The sequence below is a fragment of the Aaosphaeria arxii genome (genome assembly GCF_010015735.1).
Source record: "Aaosphaeria arxii CBS 175.79 unplaced genomic scaffold BU24scaffold_4, whole genome shotgun sequence".
Lineage (NCBI taxonomy): Eukaryota > Fungi > Ascomycota > Dothideomycetes > Pleosporales > Aaosphaeria > Aaosphaeria arxii.
The window spans coordinates 428,506-449,881 of record NW_022983477.1 but is presented as its reverse complement, the minus strand read 5'-3'; the positions used below and the strand labels follow the sequence as shown (position 1 = coordinate 449,881).

The window sequence follows — 21,376 nt, the reverse complement described above, 5'->3', positions numbered from 1 at the left end:
GTCGTACTACTCATGGCTTGATTGACCTTCACATCTATGCTAAAACGGGGTTGGATCAGTAAACTGAGTATGCGCACAACAAAACACCACAATCTTGAGTTGGTCCACTACATTCGTTCCAGTCATTTGTCCACTTATCTCCGAGGCCTCTTCTGGCTTCGTAATACATCTCAGCTGACAAATGTTTTCAATGCGCGAGATTGAAGAGAAGTTAGGTTTGGCTATAAAATCCGGAGACTTCAACTTCAAAACTCATGAAGCTAGTCCTATTGAGGAAGTCACTTTCGCCAAGGCGACCTAGTCCGACTAAGCTCCTGTACTATGGAAAGGGCCCTGTTTGTGACAGATCGTGGAGACATGCTACGCCTTTCCATCTGGCTACCGTCTCGGAGTCTCGGAGTATCCGAGGTGTGTACGCTGCGGTCGACCTCAGAAGAAAGTGGAACAATTCGCTACAGGTGAAGAGTAGATTAAGCTGTGAGTTCGAACGCAAAGATCATTAGCTCCATCAACAAAAGCGCGTGAATACTAGCATCGATAAAATCGTTCAAAAGGTAAATGGGATACACTCAAGTATATACCAAGCGTAGCAATCTCAGAAAGTGCACACTTGGTAACAACATTAAAAGGCTGTAGCAATAGGTCTGATCACACGAAGATGCTAGGCGCAAATGACAATGTTATGTTGCTTCGCCATTACATGAGCTATCTCGTTGGCAAAACGTGAACTGATGCTTCAATATCAGCCGTGCTATCTACCAACGGAGTATCGCAATATCAATCTGATGTCCATGATTATAATCGGATTAATCGTATTGAGCCAATCAACTTACATGCTGGCTCTTCTACAGCCAATTAGAAATGCGTATTTGCCCTCATCCGGAACCAATCAGAAGGCTACCTTCGTCCAGGACACTGCTTCGTACACTGTAATTACCTAGGCACACTGTGCGCAATTCAGTGATTTAGGTTGACATAAAAAGGTTGATGCTTCGTTCTTGCGTCAATCATTGATAAGCTAGTCGGTTTTAGGAACTCAAATTCGCCAAGTCCATGAGTAATTGATTTCACCGTAGCTCCGGCCAAACTAGACACTTTCGGTTCAATTCTGAGACCTTGGCGAAATATGGCTCCTTGAAGAGTAGCAATCATGATATCGGCTGTACAGGTGCAGTCACTTGCAGCTTCCGGCTTCCGCGATGAGGGCAAAAAGAAAGAACGTTTGTCAGAATTGTAGAGCCAAAAAGCTCGCGGTAAGTTCTTCTGACGTTTACAAATCACATGTGTGGGTTCATCCGCTAATGACCTATTGAAGTGCGACGGCGCTCAACCAGAATGCTCACAATGCATTTTTAGGCAGATAGGTTGCAGCGGATACAGACAAGAATTTGTTTTCGTGTCTAACGGTGCTTATAATTCCAATGTTCACGTAAAATCAGCGAAGAGAAAGGAGGCCGGACCTCCCGAACTGGTTCCCTTCTTCGATACGCCGCAACTAGACTTTATACAACCCAGTCAAAGCGCATTTGCTTCAAGCGGAACCGATCCTGTTCTCCCCAATAGCAAGGGTACTTTTGAAACAACGAGATCTGATTATAAAATCCAAACAGATATTCAGTTCATTAAGAAACAGTACGAAGTTATTGATACTTCAGCCCTAGGGGAGTTCAATCTCTCGCAGAATCAGATTTGTGGAGCTTGGGTGGATGTTCTTCCACTTGTAGTTGGTAAAAGAAAAAGAGACGAGCCATTGTTGTCAGCAATTGGGGTAATGGCTACCGCATTCCGGTACTTGGCCGGCAAGGAAGAGTTGTCACAGGACCAAGTTCTTGACTTGTACTGTGAATCACTCCGGAATGTGGGCAAGGCATTGGAAGCAGCTCACGGTGTATTTCAAATGGAGCATTGTGCTGCTATCATGTGTTTGGCGGTCACTGATGTAGGTTCTGATGCCTCCATATCATTTGTTGGATGTATGCTAATACATTGCTTGTGTAGATTGTTAGCCCAAAGTTGAAATCTGGTTGGATGACACACGCAAAAGGTGTAGGAGATATGATGGAGGCTCTAGGGCCAGCCTCTTTCCGCACTGGCGCTATGCATACTATTTTTGTAGGCTTCAGACCCCTGCTGGTAGGTCACGAACAATAGCTACTTTCTGCATGCAATAAGCACAGTACTGATTACTTTGGGAGCTGTTCAGGTAATAAGTTCGATTCTTACCCGTCGAAGAACGTTTCTTGCACGAAAAGAATGGAATATCAAGGCTTTCGATGAACGACCCGTATCCATATTGCAGCTACTACTAGACAAGGCCTGTGAGCTCCCAGAACTATTAGAAAGATACCACGGGATCAGTGACATATCATTACCCTCAAACCTTTCTGCTGTCGAACAGCTCTGGTATGACTTTCACGATCTCCTAACAAGTATTCGGAAATGGGCACGGAAGTCACATTCCGAAGCTTCGCATCCGTTGTTTTGGTCAAAGTCTAACCCTAGGCTCTGCTTATCATCAAGTGGGGACGCTATTTGGTTCCCTAACATGATGACAGCAAACAGCTTGATGCATTATTGGGCCCTTGAGATTGTGATTCGGACGTATCTCAACCATATGCACAAGATTCTATCCACAGTCAGGGGAGATGATTGGCAAACTCCCATACGTACATGTACGGAAACCTTTGAGGAATATTCACTTGTAAAATTGGCAGATATGATCTGCGACAGTATATCATATCTTCTGCAGCCAGAATTAAAGGTCCATGGACTGGGTTCTGCGTTCTTTGCTCTTCCTACAGCTTTACGAATCTACGAACAGGAGCAAAGTCTCGAAAGGAGCCAATTGGAGCGCTATGAGAAGATTCCACAAATACTAGCAAGCAAGGGGATGTACTTTCCTTCCAATTGGTATTCATCAGTAGCAATCAAGTAATTCATTAAAGGGATTTTTGATATGATTGGCGAGAATGTAAGAACTTATGTGCAATGTACAACAGACTAACCACTACTGTCTTAAAAAACACATTCAATAATTATTTTTGAATCAATGGAATTGATCGGGAAAGAACTGCATTACTCTCTCACTCCAGTGATCGATCAATCAAGAATGACTTTTGCAGATCCTTTTTAATATCACAAAGCATCATACTTGTACCACGTTTCAGAAAAGGACATCCAAATTGTATCCGTGCAGGCTTGAATGTAAGTAGCAGGTGATAGTGGGTTTCAATACAAGACAACGACTTAGTAGTCGATAGTAATACCTGATGTATTTGACAAGGAATTGCGAAATAAAAGGATACACAGTAGGTAACCCTCTATCGCCGCAAACGGAAACTTCTCATCCAAGGCCTGATTGAGACTAAGCACGAAATTGATCTTCAGCCTCATGAAGCTTCTGTCCGGTTCTGGTTCCCGTACTTCTTCAGGAATGCAAGCTTTCAGGGTCCGAGTCGGCCGCACTGTGCTATTGGAAGCTAGCGGACGCCTCCCCACCTTGTCCGAAGCGAAGGCTCTCCACCACCATGTCCGACCTTGTGCAACCTCACCTAGCTCTAACGCTGAATGCTTAATCAACGATTAGACGCCAATCAGAAATTAGATCCCTTTCGTGTTCAAATGAAATAAGCTGATTGGCATGATCGCCCTGGAAGATACCGCATTGAATGCATTCTTATCATTATTCAAGTACTCGTTTTGTGTCGACTCTTTTAGGCGGACGCCATAACTGGGTACTGCTTCTTTTATGTTTCCGGATTCATCACAGGTCGAAGAAAAGAAAACGAAGTAAGTATAGACGATGCTATCGCCATCTAGGGAGATCAATATTCGCCCAGCTTCAGCTCCAGGTATAGATCTTAGGTTGGCTGCGATTCTAAATGTAGATAACAACTTGAGGATAGTCGAATGTACATTGCTACGTATTAGTAGCACATACTGAGATGGCAGCGCTGACTCCGAACGGATGTGTTATCGATGATCTTTCCTGAACAACACATTTCTACCAAAGTTGAGTCTGTGTGGATCCGACCTCCTGTCCGAAAGATCGGCTATGGTCGTGGTCGTGGCGTGCCAGCATGCTAATGAGCATGTTGTACCACGTTCTTACAGCGAATAAGAAGATCCGTAGATCGCGATTATTTACGCACATCGATCATAGCTATCTCCAATGTCAACTTATGCAGAACACGGCATAAGCAATGGGCCAATGATCGAATTTACCGGATGTAGCCAGCACAATGGAAGAAGCCATACTTTGTGTGTTTAGCTGGTGAGCACATCTGCATTGGGGTATAAGAATCCGCAATTCCATTGTTTCTCAAGTAACCATGCCCAACACCAATTTGAAACCTCTCCAACCAATTCCTGAAATTGTCCCAACTATGGCGGAAATGCAACCTGAAATACTCATCCCTGGCACTGAGCGTATGGGTGAAGATGGCAGGGAGAAGAAGGCATTAATTCCCCATCCATCTTCCGATCCACAAGACCCCCTCAATTGGTCAACGACATGGAAACGTAAGCTCTTGTTGAAACCACAATTAACAATTTACTAATCCAGAATTAAGTCACTGTAATGGCCAGTCAATGGCTATTTACTTGGATTTCAGTGACAGGTGCACTGTCGATTGCACCTATGTTCCCATTGCTCGGCAAAGAGTTCCATTTGAATAACTCTCAACTGTCGATGCTCACTGGCATCACCGTTATCACCCTTGGCTTCGCCAATTTTTTCATTGTCCCGCTCAGTAACATCTTCGGTCGTCGCGCAGTGAGCTTGGCCTTCTCTGTGTTGATCATGCTTACCTGCATCTGGGAAGCTCTGGCGACATCTCATCGTAGTCTCCTTGCAGCTCGCGCACTCAACGGTCTTGTTTGTGCCACGAGCGAGTCCATCCCTGTACAGATGATCGCCGATGTGTTCTTCCTGCACGAACGTGGATTATGGACTGGAGTGTATTTGTAAGGTCTTGAAAGTTTCCTCAGGTATAGCTACTAATAGGTGGAACAGTACTGGATATTTCCTCGGTGCCTTCCTTGGTCCAGTGATGAGTGGATCAATTGCCGCCCATCATGGCTGGCAATCCTTCTTTTGGCTTGAAACAGGATTGTCTGCCTTTGCCATTTTCATGATTGCCCTCACTTTCCCCGAAACCAAGTATCATCGTCAAAATAGATCATCAGAGCATGCTCTTGCTTCTGAGTCATCTCTTCGGGCAAGCGAGAATGGAAGCCCCAATGATGGCAGCGAGGCTGAGAAGCAACTGACCCAAAGTCGAGTCGCAGATTCAGAGAACAATTCCATCACAACACCCCCTGTCGGACAAGGCCGACCTTCCCGTGAGCAGTTCAAGTTAATGCAGAAAGCCGACTCGCGGTGGAAAGCATTCATCGTACGCGACACATGGACTCCCATCAAGGTCTTCTTCAACCCAATCATCTTCTGGGCTGGGCTTATGCTTGCTGGCCCCGCTGATCTAGTCCTGTTCTTCAACATTACCGAATCTGTTGTTCTTGCTGCACCACCTTATAATTTCAATCCCCAACAGGTCGGCTATACCAACTTCGCATTCGTCGTCGGAGCGGTTCTTGGCCTTGCTACCGCCGGACCATACTCGGACTTCGTTGCTGCGCGCGCGACACGTCGAAATAATGGCATCCGAGAGGCCGAGATGCGTCTCCCTGCTATGACGTTCTACATGGTCATCACAATGCTTTCGCTCATCCTCGGCGGTATTGCTTATCAGTACCAATGGGCGTGGGGTCACATCATCGTATGGGGCTACGGATTCGCCGGTCTCTCAGTCACAACCGTCCCAACTATCTGTATTGCCTACGCCATTGATTGTTACAAGCCGATCTCCGGAGAGATCATGGTTGTCGCGACAGTGTGCAAGAACTTCATCGCCTTCAGCTACAGCTATTGGGTCTTCGATCTAGCGCATACTAGCAAGGACGGCTGGATCACCCCAGCTATGGTTATCTTCGCTTGCACCGTGGGACCTGCTTTGTTTGCGATACCGTTGTACTTTGGAGTTGGTAAGAAGATCCGCCATTGGACGAGGAACTCTACCTTACACCGCATGGAGGATTTGATCTGAAGGATTTGGGGATGATTACGACATATGGGTATTGTTTAATGAGTTTGGCAAGACATTGATTTACGACCTGGAGTTAAGGATCACAGTTTCTATTTCGGTGAATTGGAGATTCCTTCTACACAGTCCTGAGCGTAGCCGCCTTTCTACTTCAGAAGGTTTTGCTTAAACATATGACTTGTAGACAGAGCGGCCCATGTAAGCAGAAGAGGGGAAGATGTACACACAACCGGTAATATCGTCTCACGAGGTGTTTGCAACGGGGCAAGATATAGAAGCAGCATTCACATGTTCGGCGCGTTTTCCGGGTTCCATAAGAATGAAAAGGTTATCCGTGCTAGGGAAGCGCAAGGTATAAACAATCTTTATCCGGTGACTGCAATATGGAGTAGATATGTGTCTATAATGATAATGACGAAAATAACGGTGTTTCTACCATCTCCTTCTTTCAACCCATTCTGAAGACCAGTTGGCGACGTTAAAAATTGTGTGTGACTCTTCACCCAAGATATTTGTGAGCCACAAGAATAGTTCTGATTACTTTTATGACATGTCTCACGAACCAAACAGCCTGGATGAGATTGATAAACTTGGAGGATCATCCGATGCCGAGCCAGCCTTGTTTGGACCGCCAGGCACATGCACTGCGGGGTTGAGCCGACACTAAGGAGACCACACCAGTTGGACCTCGGAAGCTAAGTAAGGTGGGCACGTAGGATCCCATATACGCCAGAGGGAGCAATACTAATAAGATGAATCAAGTTCATTTTATCTGCAAACAACACTTTCTTCGACCAAGGTTGCTGTGAATAAGGAATCAGCTTTTAAAATATTCCAAAAATATTCCCAGCTGACAACTACATCATAAGGGTTAGCCATGTCATCACAACCACCTACGGCATCTTCTTCCACCCTAGGCTTCTTCCAATCGCTCCCAGTACTTCCTCCACAGTACACATCAACGCAAACAAAAGATGCTACCTTGACTTCGGATGATCAAGTCTTCGCTCGAATTCTCGCCTTGTATCTTCCTTCAAACAGTGGCGCTGTCAAGGATCACATACATCATCTCGCACGTGTTGCTCTGCACCCGACTGTCCTCGCTCACGGCGTAGATGCTGAGACAAACCACCCCACCATCCGCTCGCTGACCACCTTCGGCGAGGAAAATCGCAATGACCCTCTCTGGACCGCACGTGGATGGAGTGCTCTGAAAGAGATTGGGTATAAGGAGGGTGTCATCGCCGTCGCGTTTGAGAAAGAGCAGCAGCAATGGAACAGGCGCATCTACCAATTTGGCTTGGGGCATGTATGGATCAACTCAGCCACCATGACTGGATGTCCGATGAGTATGACAGATGGTGCAGCTGTGTTGTTGAGTCGTCATCTCAATGACGAGGATGGTGATCAACCAGGACGGCAACATGTGGTACAGGAATCCTTCCGCAGATTGACCAGCCGAGATCCAGCTATAGCTTGGACGAGTGGACAATGGATGACTGAGCGCAGCGGAGGCAGTGATGTATCTGGCACAGAGACTGTTTCCCGGAGACTGACGCCTCAAGAACTTGCACAGGAAGAGAAGGATGGCAGAGCCCAAGATGCAGCTGGACTGCCACTAGGTCCATGGCGTATCGATGGATTCAAATGGTTTAGCAGTGCTACTGACTCTGACATGTCTGTTATGCTCGCAAGGACGTCCAAGGGTGGACTAAGCGCTTTCTATGCACCATTGCGTCGCAGGACTGGCGTTACGATTCCATCCATTAACGCTGTTGAGCAAGACACTTACGCCACGGAGCTCAATGGCATTCGCATTCAGCGTCTGAAGAACAAACTCGGCACCAAATCTCTCCCCACAGCTGAGCTTGAGCTCAAGGGTACTCGTGCGTGGTTGATCGGCGAGGAGGGCAAGGGCGTGAAAGAGATATCTGCAATCCTCAACATCACTCGCCTATACACTGCCGCTGGTTCAGTAGGCAATTGGGCCCGAGGCCTCGCTATCTGTCGTGCGTACAGTAAAGTACGTAAGGTCCGCGGTGGCCTGTTGCAAGATAACGCACAACATCTCCGATGGATGGCCGATGAAACGGTCAAGTTCGCCGCTGCAATGCATTTTACCTGGATTGGTGTGGCGCTACAGGGCGCTTTAGAACAAGACTGGGATCAAATGGTTCGTGGTACTAAGGCGGAGGGTTTGATCCCTAAGGATAAAGTCGTCGTGCAAGAACTCCTTCGATTTGTGCTTCCAGCTGCAAAGGCCCAAGTCAGTGTTGCCTCTGTTCATGGTTTAAGACAGTGTATGGAATGCCTTGGTGGCGTCGGATACTGCGAGAACCTCGAAGACGGGGGAGTACTCAACATCGCAAAAACGTATCGTGACAATCTAGTCAATCCCATTTGGGAGGGAACAGTATCGGTCATGGCTGAGGATGTTGTCCGTGTACTCGGAGATAAACGGATCGGAGGTGGGGATGTTGTAGCCAACGTATTCGCTCCATGGGTTCGCAATATCATCAAGAGCTGCAGCGGGGCTTTCAAGAATGAAGTGGCCGTCATCGAGACGAGGCTAGAGTCTTTGATTTCGCTGGTCAATAAAGCTGACAAGGAAGAACTCCTGTACCGCGGCCGCGAACTGCTGGACCACATCGAAGTCATCGTCAGTGGCGCTGTCCTTATCTACGATGCAACAATCAATCGTGACGACGTTGCTTCTGTCATAGCTTCGCGATGGATAGCATCTCGTGACCCCACAAGCCAGTCCAGATCCTCTCAAAATTGGAAAGAGGATGTGGTTCTTGATAGGAAGATATTCCTGGGCAACGAAGCGGCTCCCCGACAGAAGTTGTAGATAACTGCATATGAATGTAAATAGCGAATCGTTGTAGCCTTGTGGTTCTCGAAATCCAAATCGCAGCATTTAATTCAACATTGTGAAAATACATTACGTCATTATTATATATTACATGCTTCTCAAGGTCGAAGTATAACAGTACTCCAAGTGTCATCATGTCTCTCAAAGTCCGCTTCTTTCTCTCCGCCTTTAGTCTGCAATTGTGCATTCCTCTGTGCCTGTTCGTCTAGCAACACTTTCTTGATTCCCTTCATCTTGAACCAGATCCACCCTGCCATTACGATTGTGATTATGAACGCACTGACAAACATGATCGTTTGCGTCAAAGAATCCTTCTTATCTTGGACCAGAAGAACACCCAGGTAGACGAGAAAGATCTGCTTAGGCAGTGAGAGAAAGGTCGAGACAACGAAATGCCAGAATTTGACGTCGCAAGTCGAGAACACAGCGGTGCTGAAATGCGAAGGAATGGCCGAGAAGCGAATGAGGAGAACAATCTAGATAAATGTTAGCAATGACTGACTGCAAACACCTCAGAGAATGGGATGTTTACCCAGAAGCCACCATCCCTTGTCAGGCGCGCCAGCGCACCATAGTTGAGGTTTGTTCGTTCGAGTTTCTGGGCTCGTCTTCTGAGGGCGTGTTTGAAGGCGAACCATGTCGCGACTATGCCATTGTCAGCGCCCATGTGATGTTTAACACTGCGAGCTGGTAACCCACTTTCGCCGATAAACGTCCCAGCCGCCACTATCGCGAAACCGATCCAGAGTCCATACACTACACCACACAGCAATGCAATGACCTCGTGTCCAAAGAGTGGTGGGAAAGACAAGATCACCAAAATGGCGATAGGAATAAGCCAGCCGGCGGGTAGGTCGCGAACCTTCTCGGAAAACGGTCGAAGATACTACAGTACGCTTTAAGTCAGTGACGTGCATAGCATCTGAAGCCATTTGTGGAAACCCACCTCGACCACTTCGTCATGATGTATCGTCAACATTACTGTCGCAACTCCGATGCCAACGAACAAAAGATGCCATGCTATAGCAGAGTCAGTTTATGGAGTCGAATCGCAGCCATCGAAAAACTGACGTATGTATTTTGGTGCGAAGAACACTCTTTTCCAATTCACTGGCCTGTATTCTGTATTCTCCGGACTGCTGTCTTTCTTTTTCTTCTGGGCGCCCATCGCGCCCATCTCAATGTCCGCCATTCCGATGATCAACTAAATTTCGTCAAATGAGGTAGATATTAGAAATTCGTATGGTAGATTGACCTAGACCAGCCAGATTGCCGAAGGAAGGAGCTGAATTATGACGAAAAGATTTGCAGGATCGTCAAAATCAAGCTAGACGCTGGAAACACGCAGCATAATGTACGAAATCTCAACTGAAACCGGCGAGACCAAATCCGAGCACAGTCCCATGGTCGCAACATCGCTTCCAAATCCTGGATCACTAGCGGCCGCAGCTATTCTCTAGGCGCGCCTATTGCACCTGGAAAATTTCCGATAGGACTATAGGCAATTATGCATCCATCATTTATTGATGTCTATTGGCCTGGTGTCGTGGATCTGGTACGCGGGAGGATGGATCGTGCTACTAATAGCATCCTTTCGCTAGCGCTTAGGGCTGATGAAACAGAGAGTTGCGACAGGGGGACCAGTGACAGCCGCGGATCACTGTTGAGACATAAGGCTGTATGTAGATCCTGGGCGCTTCATATAATTGTATCTGCTCTGCAGTCTTGATTGCGATTCGTCCATGCACCTCCATGTCGTGAGATATTCCTTTTTATCGATGTAAACTTCTTGAGTGTGCTGGTGCGGGGTGAAACTTGGATCGCTATACAATGTGAACAGTCCTCTAGTAAAACCACGCTTATGAGACAGCAACAGAAGATATCCAGTAGCTATGTCCATTGTTTCGGAGCACAAATGATTGGTCACAAGAATAAACATAGCGCTGAAGACAGCGCAAGAGATGGACGAACATAGGCCACCCTTCATTATCTTGTCAAAAGCCGGGGAGCAAAATCCCAATGACCAAGAGAATTGCAACTCCTCGCCGAATGAGATTGGTGCGACTATCAATGACAACCAAAACAAACATCCGATTCCAAGCCGAGGCAATGGATGTCTTCTTGGTACCGGTTTCCAATGAACAGAACCGCGGTACATTGCCGGAACCCCAAAGTAGGGTTTCATACGTTTCCACGACTGACGTAGTCTATTCGTATCATAAGCTGTAAAAGTATGGTACATGAAGGCAGTGTCTGAATGGGCCAGAATTGTGATGATGACAAAATAGTAGCAAGCCCGCCATTCGCATCGTCAGTGGACTGCAGTGGCCGAATCGATCCATTCGAAGCAAATGGGTTGCGCTTCCCACTAGATACATGCGTCGTGCGTGGCAACCAAGAATCGAAACCATGTTTCTGCTGCGATTCATCTCGTTTCAAAATAGAACAAGCGCGTGAGAGTGACCAACTCAGTCTAACACATGTTTGATTGGCTGATTCGCTGAAAAGATCGTGACAAAATGACAATGGATGTCCCAGGTTCTGTGTCTCGCCCGATGTGAAGACTTCCTTCAATTGGGTTCATCCGCCCGTTCCTTCTTATTGTGGTTCGTAAATGAAGTAAGAATGCCCTAATCTTAGGCAATCCCCAATATCGTAGCAATCGCAATACGTTGCCTTGAATTCCGGCATCTGTTCTGAAAAGTTCAACTCCATATTTCTATAGGAGCAAGCTACAAGTTCGTTGTGTTCGAATTTGCTGATTCTTTCATTATATTGCCATTCGTCATCAATCCAGTGACGGAATAGCGCAATGCTGATGAACCCAACCCGTGAATGCCGATGCTTTCCCCGCTCGGCGAATTCAAGACCGAATCATGGGGATCGCCCAGTGGCCGGGGCCAGAAGTTTTGGTTCCTCCAGCCAGACATTAGTGGTATGTCTATCTTTGATACTCATTACGCTCTTGAGTGGCTTGCATCACGAAAATGCCGGGTTGGCATGGCAAAATGACATTATTGAGGTGATGGTCGCATCCTCAGCCTGCCTCAACCTCTGAATCTCTCAATAGCCTCATCAAAGGGTTTTCATTTGATCCAGGAATCCTTGTATATGGCTTTTCTGCCAATTCATTCGTCCTGCACTTGCAATACTGATGACCGTATCTGGGATCTTCTGCATAGATGCTTTGAAGCTTCGGGAGAACATGAAACAAGCCATCAAGTTCAATGACCAGCCGTTTCCATTCGTGCTCATTGAAGAAGTGCACTTCAAGATCCAGAACTTCCAGCGAGTCCGGTAGCTGGGAGGCGAGAGTCGACGATTCCAGGAGATCAGTCCACAGAATACTCCAAACGGTTCTCAATGTCTTGAGAACGCGAAAGTCGCGGAACGACACTGTGCAAAATTCTGAACTCTTTGAGGCAGTGCCCTTCGAGATGCGTTAATGGTTTTGTTGTCAACATGATTCAATCTACTTACCCGTTTCCGGTTTACACTCGTGTATGATTTAATCCAAGTCTCAGCAAGCCGTTCACTACCCGCAGCAGATAAGGTTGGAACTTCTAGAACCAGGTGCTCCAATGTCTGGCCAGTACGCTCCCGCAATATTTCTATGGTTTCTCTCCATATTGATATTAGGTGAAGCGACAGGGTGTTACATTCGAAAGTAAATCGTTTGATTGATTTCGGTGACGCTAGGATCGTTTGCACAGTGGGTGGGTCAAGATAAGATTGGACAAAGAAGTATTCCTCCACGTTCGATTCCGGAAGCCGTATACTGGATGAGTCTTCCCCAGGATTTCGTAGAGGGAAGTTCCATTGCATTTTCTCAGCCGCAATCTGACGAACTGATGGGATCCGGTTCAATAACAAGACCCACCCCGGGTCAATGCCAACGTTTTGGTCGTGTTGTTCATGAGTCATGACTACGGTAGTGAGATGTTGAAATGGAAGCTGAACTGCAAGTGAAAGGTTTGCTTGAGAATATGCCAAAACTGCAGATTGCATTATTGCCCATAATGCCCCCTCTGTACTGAAGTCGGGAGAAGTAAGCACTTTCAGATAAGGCAAGTAGTGGACCAGTACGGTGATCATGGGGTCCACAAATGGGTTCTGATCCGAACGATCTTCCGGGTGGGCCCGTATGCCCTCATTCTGGAGCTTTAACCACGTTCTTTGAGCTCTCACTCTGGAATACATAATTTCGATCCTGTCGAATTCGGCATGGAACAGGCTGCAATCCTCATCGTGTGGTTCGTCCCAAAATGTCGATAATTTGGGTATCACTAATCGCTGGTAATACCACCCTTTGCGCGGGTCGGAGATCAACTCCCTCAATTTTTGCCGCAAGCTGACAGTCGTTATATCCAGGTCTCCGCACTTTTTGAACCTTAATGTATGATTTTGTAAAAGGTATTTGCAAACTCTCCATGACTCGCTGCTTGCCAGGGCAAAGTTGAGACAGAACGTGGGCTCGAGATACTCCGCGATAATAATGATCAATTCCGTCGGCAATGGCAAGGTATTCATCATTAGTCGACGAGATGAAAACGATTTGGAACAATGCGGTAAAGACAGATACGAAAATGACGTTGTGGTCAGAGGTTAAAGCTGTCGGATGCAATATTGCCTCCTGGAAGGATTTTAGCGCTGTCTCATTTTGAGCCTAGTTGTAGATCAGTCAGCGCCGCTCTACCTTCCGCAAATCGGCTTGTACATGAGAACAATCGAAAGATCTAAATAATGGTCCATTCAGAGAAGTAATATAGGTCGTGCGAGGATGAGAATGCTTATTTATTTGGGTGTTACGATGCCGAGTGCATTGTCTCTACCGCACTATGGTTGTGTTGACGGCTCTTGGCTGAGGCCACTCATCTAACACCACATCTTCTCCTTGAATCTCGAAACATAGTCGACTCTGCTCAGGTACATCCAAAGCCAAGCAATAGACACCAGCATAGATGATAGTGTTGCCAGAACCATCGACTCTAGCAAAGTCACCCCAAGTGAAATCCAGCTCTGTATTCCTCCGCTCATTCGGTTTCACGCCGCGCAGTCGCTCGTAGCCAACAAGCTCCTTGATTGGATGTGGAGAGGGGCCAGCTTCCGAAGAAACAAATGCAAGGGCGACAAAGTCCGAAGTAATATTTCCATTGTTGGTCACGGAGATGGGAATTGAAGGGAATTTGCAAAGGTCCTTGTGTGGAAGCGTACACTCAGCAAGCTGGGACACTTGGAAGACCTGCACATCTTGTGAACTTGAACTTTGGCCGCCGCTTGTATTACCAAATCCCACGGAGAACTTGGTATAATGAAGACCGAAGCCGAACTCCTGGACAGCGCCGTCATACCATTTGTATGTCCTGCCTGGGTTGATGGCACTGGGCCGAAGAGACATGTCCGTCATGGGCACCTGGTCAGCATAAGCACCAGGATACTGAGTAACTGGAAGACGGCCTGCTGGTGCCTTTAGGCCAGATATAATGTCGAACGCTGCGTCTCCTCCATACATTCCCGGGTATCCCATCCAAAGAACGGAATTGATGGCCTTATTCTCTAGCAGTGGTGTATTGTCGACCGAAGTGCCTAACTGCACAACAACGATTGGCTTCCCAACCTTAGCGACGTCATTGAGAAACGCGAGCTGCGCTGCTGGCCAAGTAATACTTGTACGATCTAGATCCTCAGACTCGATCGAGACATCGATTCCGCCGAAGTACAACACGATATCGGCAGCCTTGGCAGCATCGAGCATGGGAGAATAGGAGCCACCGCTGGCGACTGGCCCGTCTGCGAATTTGACATTGAAACCTCGCCTTTGCGCAGCCTCAAGTGGTGTGCGATAGAAAGGAGGTCTTCCATTGTAGTTTCCCAGCATCCTCGTCCTAGTATCGTTTGCCCACATGCCAATGACAGCAATTGTCTGATTGGGCTTGAATCTGTATGGAAGTAGGCCATTGTCTTTGAGAAGAACAGCACCATCTGTTGCAGAGCTAAGAGCAAGGTTTCGTGCAGTCTCTGTATTGACAGTCTCCCAACCATACGCACGAAACCCAACAACATCGTCCCTGAACCTGGCGAAATAGTCGGAGCGAATGAGTCCCTCGTATTGACGCCGCAGGGCATTGTCAATGACCTTTTCGCTGAGCAATGACTGGTTGTAGGCACCAATAACATCAGTCGACCAACCGCCCGCTTCACATACATTGTCTGTCCCTGCATTGAACGCAGCACCAGCAGCTTGAGCAGCTGTTTTGACCCACTTGTGGTCCGCGTAGATGTTGTGGACAGCGTTGCAATCACTGACGACGTAGTTATTATGTTTCGTCCAATTCCAATGTTCTCGCAGTACAGTCTGCATCAGATATTCATTCGCACAAGCTGGAGTACCATTGACTCGATTGTACGAACACATGATCGATCCGACGTTCGAGTCCCGAGCGCACTGCCGGAATGGTGGAAGATAATACTCGACAAGATCCTGCAAAGATACGATAGCATTGAACGCATATCGAACCACGCCTTTCCATCTCTCGAGATCGTAGGCGGCAAAGTGCTTGCATGTTGCGATTATCTGCCGTTTGCCGACGATATCTGGGTCCTGGCTGGCCCATTCCATGCCTTTCAGGAGGTGTTTAACGTACTTCGCGATTCGGAGTGGGTCCTCGCCGGGAGTCTCTAGGCCTCGTCCCCAGCGAGGATCCTTGAATGGATTGATGTTCGGAGTCCAGAAGTCGATGCCAGCACGTCCTGCATTACCAAAGGCGCGGGCTTCGGCGCCTATCACGAGCCCTATCTTTTCAACCAAGTCATCGTCGAAAGCTGCGGAGATGGTGATGGGATTTGCGAACGAAGTCGCAGATGAAAATTCTCCAGCATTGGAGAAATTGACACCAGGTGAGAAAGCTACGCCATGTAAAGCCTCACTCCACCAGTCGTATTTAGGTAGACCAAGTCTTTGTGCACCTTGACTATGACTTTGAGAATTTAGTAGCCATTCTGTGCGTTTACTGTAAGATCGACTCACTCGACCAAATTGACGAGTTTTTCTTGGATGGTCATCGCCTCCACCAGAGCTGCTGCTCGTCGTGCAGGATCAAGTCCCATATCGCACACATCGTTCTTCGCCAATGGCCCAGAAACGCAATCTGGATATCGATCGCCATTTGCGCTATGAAAGAGAGCAGAAACTATAATGACTTCAATGAGCTTGAGTAAATTCATGATTGTGTCGAGATACTCATGGAATGAGTTGGTTTGGTGGAGATAGCATGGAGATTTAACTTCCCATGAGCTACGCTTCAATATCGCTATATGCATGCAGGTACTCTCGGGAACAATTTACGGCACCAGCGCAGATCAGCATAGCTGTACGGGATGGTCCCCCTCATGTTGGGTGAACCAGTGATGCTAAAGACGCGGTTAAATTCGCCTGGTATCGCTCCATGCAAGAATTGTCGATGTCCATCGCCAGGTCGGGCAATCCATCAACGCGCTATATGACCATGTAGAGGTTGGCTCCGCTCGCCATCCGTTGAACTGGGAATTCAATCAGCATGGCATTGCATACCCCTCTTTTCAATAAGTTATCGTACGTCACCATTTTCAAATGTGCCTTTGCAATGGGAATGGTGAAGAAATAAAAGCGGTGGTTGCAGATGTCGCAAAGACGATCTTGCAAGGTCTTCATTAATTTTTGCACCTATAGTTCCATGTTCTCCTCCAAGAACCCCTTTTCTTTATTTTCGCGGACTAACTTGGCCCTAAATCCAGTTGCTTCGATAGTCTCAACAGTATTACCTTCCCCTCCCCAAAATATTACTTCATTGAACGGCTTGCCAGCGTACGATGCTCTGTCATAATCAGTCGGGCAGAAGTTGTCCCAGATCTTGTGACCTTGTGGGTTTGGATACTGAACCCCAAGTATGCGCCACTTTTCGCCCTCTTCCTTCTTCTCATTGCTGTACAGGAGTGTGGGTGCCAAAATTGCATACCACGGTATATCTCCTCCATGGGGACCAAGGAGCTGTTTCAATTGTGATTCAAGAACATCTGTTCCATTTGATATGAATCGCTCGAGTACAAGGCCGCGTTCATCGGCTACAAGGATCATTGACGTGTTCAGACCAGCCTGTTCAGCGGCATATTCCCCAGCGTAGCGTTCATGGAGTTGGCGTATGGCAACCTCCTCTGCAGCACGAACAGCCTCAACGGTGACTGCTTCGAGAAGTTCCGTAAATATTCTGCCTGTGCCCGCCACGAGAATTGTGATGCCAAGATCATATTCGGGCACGGTCATGATAATTGACTGATACCCAGGGAGGCCTCCGGATTTCGTGATGAATCGCACGGAGCGTTTGGAGCCAAGTAGGATTTCATCCGTGCGGAAAATCTCCCAAGGAGTTCCGTAGAAGGTCTGTAGACCATCGCCGGGGGAAACGGGATGGGCCCAGTTCAAGGCATGAGTGATGCCGTTGTATTTCGTCAGAATGTATCGGAGATACTTGGACAAGTCTTTGCTTGAACTGTATATTCCGCCAGTTGGGTTCTGGACACCAGCATCCACGTCCCAGTAATGAGATCCCACAGGTATGACACCAGCACTGTCTGGTGGTAGTGACAACGTGCTTTTAGTCATTTCGAGAGGATCAAAAATGGCATCCTTGATATAAGATTCATATGTTTGGTTTGTAACATTGGCAACTGCGAGGCCGACAATTTCGAAAGCGAGGTTTGAATAGGACGACTTCTGGTTCGGGGCGAATACGGGGTCTTTGGCCTTTACAGCTTTCAAAAGATCTGTGTGACATACGTTAGCTTCGCAATTTTTGAACCCGATTCAAGCGCCTACCCGCTCTTTTGCAGCTTGGTTCATAATTGTCACCAAACTCGTCGCATTCCAACAAGCCTTCACGCGACAACGGTGGGAAGCCCAATTTAGTAGGGTCATCGGATCCCCACCAATCGTTTATGTAGTCGGTCTGCGCGACTGAAAGAAATCAGTTACTTTACCTTCAGGGGTATAACAATGTGTCATATCGGGGTGCGAACAATCTCGTGGAAGTCCACTCAGCTGGCTGGCCAGACTCCGCAATGTGATATCGTCCCATGGTATTGTACCCTCCTGCTTTCCCTTCAATTCAGGAATGTATTTCGTAATGGCGTCGTCCAGGCTCAGATTTCCTGCAGCATGCTGGTATAGCAAACCCAGAACGGTGAAAGACTTGGTGATACTTGCAATACGATACAAAGCGTCACCATTGACTTCTGGTATGTCGGGACGGGACGAATTTCTTTCCCGCGCGGTATGATGCTGAGACCAGAGTGTTTCCTTGGAGGAAGTTATCTCCACAGAGAATGAGAGAGGGTCGTATTGAGGGTCAGCAATGATTGTGTTCAAGGTTGTATGTATTGTTTTGAATGCTTCCTGGAGGATGGGGTCTTTCGGATCGTAATCTGGTAACGGATGGACCTCACTTGGGCCTGGACAGCTGGCTTTGACCAAAGCCGCCCCGAAGAGGGGAAGGATCGTGAACAACATTGTTCGTGTAAGAAGAGAAAAGCATCATGAAAGAGCGGTGTTTATTTGAGTCGTATCCCCTCAGTGGTAAGCTGACAGCTCCAATGCATGGACGCGTAGATCGGCGCTAAACACGGACGGAACCCCCTTTTATCGATAAACAACATCATGCGGATCTTTTCCGCTTCTTCTCATTATATTGGCACATCCCATGTCAATTGCAACATAACGACATCAAATTCACATTTGCACAAAGATTGACCATACCTTCGCCCAATAGAAGATGGAAGTTCAACTTGAACCAGGTCTTGGTGAATAATTAATCTGACATTTCTATAAGATTCGTAGCATCTAATGTTACAACATGAAACTATATATCGTACAAAGGCAACAACTCCTCTTACATTATCTCCAAGCGAACATTATGATCGGCCAGTCATCTTGAGACAACCTTGCACTATTGGAAATGCGACTGCTTTCTTATTCTTCCATACACCCACGAGCTGCTGCTGCCAATACAAGTACGCCAGCAGTGCTAACACAGGGAACGAAACGACCCAGAACACCCAAGCCCTCTGTTGTCCTGGCAAGAAATCCCCGCCCATTGAGAAAATGCTCGCAACCGTTGAAAGTGGTATGAACAACATCGTCAGAACAGTGATTCTCGATAGGCTCTGGGCATTGCCATTGGACACGCGAGCCTCCTGAATCGTGCAGCGGTTTAGGTATCCCGTAGCAAGTGCATTCGCCATCCCGTCCACCGCGCGAGTGAGGTCTTGAATAGATCTCCAGCCGTCGATCTCCCATCGCGGTGGATTGTTCTCTAGGATTGCTGCGGGAGTGTCTACGCCGACTGCAATCATGTTGTCAGACAACTCGTGGGAGAACTGCTTCATGGCCGCGCAGCTGCCGACGATGAAGTTGAAGAACTCATTGTTCCAACTTGATAAGCTGCCCTCCGAGAAGCTTGAGAGGAATTCGTGTTTCAGGGAGCTCTTTTGGATGCTGATCAGATTTAGGTAACGCCGTCGCATGAACGACGTCAGGGTTGAGATAATCCATTTGCGAGGTATTGTCACGACATCGATCGGATGTATGATATCATGTCCGTTCTTGAACATCTCGCTTTCCATCATCTGGATGGTATCATCGAACAGGGATGTGTACCCAGGAAGCACGTAACTCCTCTCCCACTGTGCCGAATTCTCCGGAAGTTGATCAAGCGGATTCATCTCCGGATTCAGGAAGTGTTTCGGCATCGACTTCTCATCTCGAAGTCGTGGCCGGAGCGGAAATATCTGTCTCGAAGGTAGACACTGAACGTAATCTACGAGCGGAGGGTCGACAAGCAACACGGCATCCCACGATCCATCCGGCCTCACTGGCGAGCTCCAGAACGACATCGTGTGGTGACTCCTCGCCTCATCGTACAATAGCCCATTTCGACTATACGTGTGGAGATACCGACATACGTTTGCATTGAACGCATATATGCTACTGTTCGCGTGGTTCGGTGCGTCGACTTCGACTCGGTGGGACGTCGCGTACCGCAAACAGAATTGCGCCTTGGAATATCGCCGAAAAGGGCTACGATGATTAAATGTCGATGACGCCGGGTCGTCCCACTGACTCGCGAAAAAAGTCGGTGGAATGCGTAATCTTGAACCAAGGGCGAGGATGTGATGACATGGTAGATCTTCCAATATGAAAAGTCGTTTCTGTGGTCGAGCATCTGGAGAGGTTCTTGTCGACGCCTTCCAAAGGCAGCGGTCAAGTTCTTCTGAACTCGCAAACTTCGCGGTATGGACTTCATCTTCGATGCTTAGATCGACCAGAGCGCATCTTCCACGCTCCCTATCAACAGCCGTTTGATTCGCAACGGCTGCGGCAAACTCTGGAAAGAATGGTTGGATCTGGTCTTGTATCAAACCCATATATTCGAGTTCTTCTTCGCTCAGGAAATGATGTGTAGCGCCCCATGATTTGGAGAAAGCCGTTCCGTTAGAATGGCTGCTTCCAATGGAAGCTGAGGCCGAATGTGCTATCATCGTGACTGACTTCTTCCAGAAACATAAAACGATGCAACGAAAAATATGATACTCCACGATGAATGTAGTTAGAGAAGCAGAACTAAACTTACAAGCGTTTAATTATGAACAAGAGGAACTATATCACAGCCCTACAATCTCACCCTCCCAGCCGCCCGTTCCACTCCCTTCCAAACCACACCACACAAACGCCTCCGCCAAAACCGCCCCCATTCACCCTCCCCACTGACCGATTCTCGTCTACCGCCGACATTACTTTGAAACACACGTGTAGTTCGGGCGCCCACTGCCTCTTTCGGTAATAATCCCCTCGTGTAGGAAATGTCCACGTAAGGCTGAAACGTCCTCCTTCCGAGCTGTCGACGAATCGGAGGAGTTATGAGTGTTTTGCTGAGTGGTTCATCCGAGTTTGTGTAAATTGACGTTTACAAAGCGTTCTTTGGTAATGGGAACCAAATATGGTTCTCGAGTTCTCGTTTTGTTTTTGGTGCTTCGCGAATGTTGAAAGTATCTTCAGTTATGTACGGAGTACAGACATGATCCCATCTCCTTGGAAATCTCACCACAAAGGAGACAGTGAAAAGTATCTCCTAATCGCGTAAACCACACATCTACCTCAACTAAATTCTCAACCCTACCCCAAAACCTCACAAACAAGCCATGCCTCCGCACCTACATGTGCCACCACCATTACCTCTCCCCACGCTTCCGCCTCCGCCTCCGCCTCTATCTCTCACATCCAACAACATTTGTCTCAAAAGCACGCAAGTTTCAGCTGGACGCGTGCACGCTGCTTTGGTACGAGTACGTCATGTGGCGTAAACAACTACTG

The 21,376-nt window shown here is 47.6% G+C and overlaps 8 protein-coding genes across 8 annotated transcripts; 3 read left to right on the top strand and 5 right to left on the bottom strand.

The window, feature by feature from the left end:
* Window positions 1-1,115: 1,115 nt before the first annotated feature.
* Window positions 1,116-2,935, top strand: BU24DRAFT_450093 (uncharacterized protein; the record flags this gene model as incomplete). Its single annotated transcript, XM_033531001.1, has 4 exons — window positions 1,116-1,253; window positions 1,316-1,939; window positions 1,999-2,133; window positions 2,204-2,935. Exons 1-4 carry the CDS (start codon window positions 1,200-1,202, stop codon window positions 2,933-2,935), a joined length of 1,545 nt encoding a protein of 514 aa, XP_033383698.1. The 5' UTR covers window positions 1,116-1,199.
* Window positions 2,936-4,394: 1,459 nt separating this feature from the next.
* On the top strand, window positions 4,395-6,158 carry BU24DRAFT_390690 (MFS general substrate transporter; the record flags this gene model as incomplete). The annotated part of the gene is made up of 3 exons (XM_033525079.1): window positions 4,395-4,521; window positions 4,572-4,965; window positions 5,015-6,158. The coding sequence occupies 3 exons, from the start codon at window positions 4,395-4,397 to the stop codon at window positions 6,102-6,104; spliced, it is 1,611 nt and encodes a 536-aa protein (XP_033383697.1). The 3' UTR covers window positions 6,105-6,158.
* A 694-nt stretch (window positions 6,159-6,852) lies between these two features.
* Window positions 6,853-9,018, top strand: BU24DRAFT_421650 (uncharacterized protein). Its single transcript, XM_033527778.1, has one exon. It carries the CDS (start codon window positions 6,979-6,981, stop codon window positions 8,950-8,952), a length of 1,974 nt encoding a protein of 657 aa, XP_033383696.1. The 5' UTR covers window positions 6,853-6,978; the 3' UTR covers window positions 8,953-9,018.
* A 56-nt stretch (window positions 9,019-9,074) lies between these two features.
* Window positions 9,075-10,168, bottom strand: BU24DRAFT_461609 (uncharacterized protein; the record flags this gene model as incomplete). Its single annotated transcript, XM_033531904.1, has 5 exons — window positions 9,075-9,452; window positions 9,509-9,621; window positions 9,676-9,862; window positions 9,923-9,996; window positions 10,048-10,168. 5 exons carry the CDS (start codon window positions 10,166-10,168, stop codon window positions 9,075-9,077), a joined length of 873 nt encoding a protein of 290 aa, XP_033383695.1.
* A 1,845-nt stretch (window positions 10,169-12,013) lies between these two features.
* On the bottom strand, window positions 12,014-13,506 carry BU24DRAFT_461608 (uncharacterized protein; the record flags this gene model as incomplete). The annotated part of the gene is made up of 2 exons (XM_033531903.1): window positions 12,014-12,406; window positions 12,457-13,506. 2 exons carry the CDS (start codon window positions 13,504-13,506, stop codon window positions 12,014-12,016), a joined length of 1,443 nt encoding a protein of 480 aa, XP_033383694.1.
* A 289-nt stretch (window positions 13,507-13,795) lies between these two features.
* On the bottom strand, window positions 13,796-16,367 carry BU24DRAFT_441130 (glycoside hydrolase family 3 protein; the record flags this gene model as incomplete). The annotated part of the gene is made up of 3 exons (XM_033530417.1): window positions 13,796-15,953; window positions 16,004-16,124; window positions 16,322-16,367. 3 exons carry the CDS (start codon window positions 16,365-16,367, stop codon window positions 13,805-13,807), a joined length of 2,316 nt encoding a protein of 771 aa, XP_033383693.1. The 3' UTR covers window positions 13,796-13,804.
* A 253-nt stretch (window positions 16,368-16,620) lies between these two features.
* On the bottom strand, window positions 16,621-18,572 carry BU24DRAFT_369280 (beta-lactamase/transpeptidase-like protein). The gene is made up of 3 exons (XM_033524396.1): window positions 18,028-18,572; window positions 17,828-17,965; window positions 16,621-17,775 (listed from the first exon to the last, which is right to left on the bottom strand). The coding sequence occupies exons 1-3, from the start codon at window positions 18,515-18,517 to the stop codon at window positions 16,679-16,681; spliced, it is 1,725 nt and encodes a 574-aa protein (XP_033383692.1). The 5' UTR covers window positions 18,518-18,572; the 3' UTR covers window positions 16,621-16,678.
* A 215-nt stretch (window positions 18,573-18,787) lies between these two features.
* On the bottom strand, window positions 18,788-21,025 carry BU24DRAFT_480152 (uncharacterized protein; the record flags this gene model as incomplete). The annotated part of the gene is made up of 3 exons (XM_033533111.1): window positions 20,688-21,025; window positions 18,997-20,626; window positions 18,788-18,829 (listed from the first exon to the last, which is right to left on the bottom strand). Exons 1-3 carry the CDS (start codon window positions 20,795-20,797, stop codon window positions 18,788-18,790), a joined length of 1,782 nt encoding a protein of 593 aa, XP_033383691.1. The 5' UTR covers window positions 20,798-21,025.
* Between the last annotated feature and the right edge of the window lie 351 nt (window positions 21,026-21,376).